A 3,973-nucleotide genomic window follows, 5' to 3' on the forward strand; every position below is an offset into this window, starting at 1 on the left:
TTTTTAAGGGAATTTTTTTTTTTTTAATTAATATCAAATTTTCTTGTACTCTTTTGGCATTTATTTATTTATTTTTACAATTTCRCCATAGCGTTAAATATGTCAAATGATGTGGCTGGTGCCACCTTCATGGCTGCGGCCACCTCAGCGCCCGAACTCTTCGTCAATGTGATAGGTACATTCATCACAGAGGGTGACATTGGCGTGGGCACCATTGTCGGTTCGGCGGTATTCAATATTTTAGCAGTCGCCGCGTGCTGTGGGATTGGCGCGGGCATGGTGAGTAGCTAACATCTATTTAGCAGCTATTATATAATATTTTTAATAATGAATATTCTTTATCAATATCTGCGCCTGAATTCTTTTAGACCATCCCACTCGATTGGTGGCCCTTGACGCGCGATAGCATAGCTTATGGTATCACAGTCGCCATATTGATTTGCGTTATGCACGATGAACGCGTCGAGTGGTACGAGGCGCTGATATTAGTCTCACTCTATGCCGTTTACTTGGCGGTGATGTATTTTGATAAAACATTTCAGAAGTGTGCAAAAGGTACGTGAGCTGATTTTGGGCGATAATTTTTTTTATAACAGTTGCAACAAAAACATGTGAAGATAGCTGTATTCATACAAAATATTGCTTATATAGCTATAAAATGCTCAAAAACGGATACATGACAATTGATTTAATTGACATTTTATACATTTTTACACTTTCATACTACTCTGGCACAAACAAAAACACACACATACACGCATTCAGGTGGCGTAAAGCAGGCTCGCTCACGCAGTCGCTCCTCCAATTGCAGCATACAAACGAAAAACAGCAATGAGAAGGAACCAGGTTGATGAACAGAATACATATTATATACGAAATACATAATATACTAACCCACATGTACATAAATACACTAATTATACTTAAAAAAGATTACTTACATATATAAGAAAACTAGAAAAATAGTTGACTTCGGCTACACCAAAGATATAATATGTTACACAGTTCCAATTTTTATAGTACAAAAAGGTGTAAAAAGATCTTTATTTTGTTATTGATGAGTCAATTTGAATGACAGCTGTATGCTAGCTGTGTGTCCGGCATACAGCAAATAATCAGAACCTCCTCTTTGAAACCAGCGGACAAGGTGGTTCCCAAAAAAGAACTCGGTCACAAAATGAAGCGACAGAAACTCTGCGCAACAAGTCAAGACAGGCAGCCTGTTCGTTCTGGGTTGGCAAAACGATCCCCCATATATAAATATTCACCGTTCGAATTTAAAATATTACTAGGCAGAATGCAACCCTGTGATCAAGATCTATTACCTAGTTTTATAGCCGCCTTGTTATGTCAAAACATGGAGTTTTGGGATTTGAACCCCACTAATAAAATGGTTTTGGCGAAAGCTTTCCAAGCTCGCCTACAAACGGATGTTTTTTTGGCTACCCAGAGGATACTTGGTAAAATAAGAGAATCGTTTMTGGCCACTCCCAAGTGAATGGCGCTCAGAGAACTTTTCTCACTTGTGTGAACTTCTAAATATGACGTCAATAAAGAAGAAGATGAGCTTTGAAGTTGAAACTACCAAGATATACTCATAAACTATATGAAAGCGCTTTATTCCCCCGGTTTCGGCACTTACAACTCTCTATTATTTAGACAACCATCAAAAGCAATTTTTACGGAATATGTGAAAGATGATGGTCGGACTTAACCTAGTTTTCCCTGTAGTCTATGGAACTCAAAGAAAATCTGACCTTGTCTGCTTTGTTCTAATCTAGTGGCTTTTAGGGAATACCCGCGAAAGCATGAAGACCTTGTAAGCTGTAAAGATAATAACCTCAAAAACTTATATTAGCATGAAATAACCGGTATTAACATATTTTCCACTAACCAACCGTCAGTAGAGTACCTAAAGCAATACAAATACTCATATGAGCATAATCTTATAGATCTTGTGGAAAATCGCATCTGCCACAAACTCTCCACAATACAACTAAATGGCGGTGTTAACAATGAGCCGCCAAAGCTGCAGCCAACGGCGTCACCGCCTCCCACACAAGCTGCCGCCGCAAATTCCAACACCAATTCTAACTCAAATACAACAACAACGACAGCAGCTACACCACAACCACCTACCGAAGCCAAATTCATATCCAGCAGCCTTGCCACTGAGAAAGGCGCAGTGGAATTGCAACCAACTGGCGCCATTTCCATAGCCGTGCCCGCCTCGGTCGCAGCTGCCGCATCTACAGCGAGCGATGAGGAGGTGGAGGAAGAGCACTATTCACTGCTGCATTACCCGAAGGAGAAGAGCTGCTTCGCCCAGTTCACTTGGATCATTATTTGGCCCATACACTTGCTCTTTCGCATAGCGATACCGGATTGCAAGAAGACAAAGAACAATAAAATATTCCCCTTGACTTTTATTATGTGCATCGTGTGGATTGGTTCGTTGTCATATGTGGTCGCCTGGATGATTACGATTATAGGTGAGTAAAGTCGACATACGTGTTTGCTTGAACTTTCAATAAAGCTTTTCTTTGTTTTTTTTTAAGGTGACACGCTAAAAATTCCGGACTCAGTGATGGGCATTACATTTCTGGCAGCGGGCACAAGTGTGCCAGAAGCGGTTTCCAGTGTTATTGTGGCTAAGAGAGGTAAGAGCAGACATTCAGACCGCGATAAAGAGATAGAGCACTAACTCGGTTTTGAAAAATGTGGACTCAGCTCTTTATTTTGAAAAATTAAACGGTTCGCGCCCAAATTATTTCTAAGAAAAATAATTTTGTAGTGGATTTGCTTAAGCTGGAATGAAGATAAGGAAGGTGTCAAAAATTATTCAAGCCTTTTTGGCTACCTTGAACCGGCAAGAAAGTATTTACTTCTTGATACAAATTTTTTTAACTCAATAAATAGTCTCAACTTACATTTTTTTGCTACTTTTCACTCCTTCTAGGTCATGGTTCAATGGGCATCTGTAATTCGATCGGCTCCAATACATTCGATATACTTCTGTGCTTGGGCGTACCGTGGCTCATCAAAGCCGTCTTCTTCCCCATACAACAGGGACAAAATTATGTCGGCATCAATTCGGCCGGTCTCGAGTATTCCGCTATAACGTTACTCTCCACACTATTTTTGCTCTACATCACATTCTCATTCAACAAATTCAAATTGGATCGAAAAGTGGGCATGGCCTGTTTGGTTATGTATTTGGTTTTCATGATATTCGCATCGCTGATAGAATTGAATGTTTTCTTTCGGGTCAACCTGCCAACCTGTGGACGTTCGTGAAGCGTGTAAAGGTGTTGAGCGCAAAGGAGTGGTCGGCGGACAGAGTGAAGAGGAAGTGGAAGAAGAAGCGGCGGCGTGTGCGCTCGTTTTATATACATACGTACAAATTTTAATATGCGAAAAAAGTAGTGAAAAGAAATATGCGTGAAAAGGGGTGTTGATCGAAAATTACAAGAACAACAATACATCAGCGCCATATTTGGTAGTTTCGCGTGTGAAGTTGTTTGTGTAACTCTGCAACTTGCAAAATATTTTCTTCATTTTATTGTTGTACAAGGGTATTATAAGTTTAAGTTGTATTTACTTCTCTTTTATTTTTTAATAAGATCTTATTTTGCGCTTGTATGGCGCGTCTTTTTCAGCGCGTTGGTTTGTGCGGGAAATGTATTCAATAATTTAATGTAAATAAAATCAAGGAAATCCTTCTTATAATCGCTTTCTCTATTTAAATAAATAACAAATTGGCGTTCACATATAAAACACGTGAAAAACTTGCAAAAATTTATAGTTTTATATATAACATATGAATAAAAATCCTAATGCTTAATTATGTAAAAATAAGCTGTGTATTTTATAAGTTTTATGCATAAATGCACCAGAAGAACAGTAAAACAACATACATGTAGAGGCATATAGATAATATCTGAAAAATATTTTTTTTTTTGAAAATATAATT

The 3,973-nt window shown here is 38.5% G+C and overlaps 1 protein-coding gene and 1 long non-coding RNA gene across 6 annotated transcripts in view; one reads left to right on the forward strand and one right to left on the reverse strand.

Annotated features, from left to right (window-relative positions):
- The window catches only part of LOC108973933 (sodium/potassium/calcium exchanger 3), a gene marked incomplete in the record, with an annotated part of 19,046 nt that extends 15,088 nt beyond the window's left edge, over positions 1-3,958 (forward strand). Inside the window, 6 exon segments of the mRNA XM_018941459.1 lie at positions 92-279; positions 369-555; positions 766-846; positions 1,953-2,492; positions 2,559-2,660; positions 2,960-3,958. Of these exon segments, the coding sequence (XP_018797004.1) occupies positions 92-279; positions 369-555; positions 766-846; positions 1,953-2,492; positions 2,559-2,660; positions 2,960-3,297 (1,436 nt within the window).
- The window catches only part of LOC108973939, a 115,653-nt gene that overhangs the window by 67,932 nt on the left and 43,748 nt on the right, over positions 1-3,973 (reverse strand). The window lies entirely within an intron of this gene.

The sequence above is a fragment of the Bactrocera latifrons genome, unplaced genomic scaffold (assembly GCF_001853355.1).
Source record: "Bactrocera latifrons isolate USDA-ARS-PBARC rearing strain unplaced genomic scaffold, ASM185335v1 scaffold_51, whole genome shotgun sequence".
Taxonomy (NCBI): Eukaryota; Metazoa; Arthropoda; class Insecta; order Diptera; family Tephritidae; genus Bactrocera; species Bactrocera latifrons.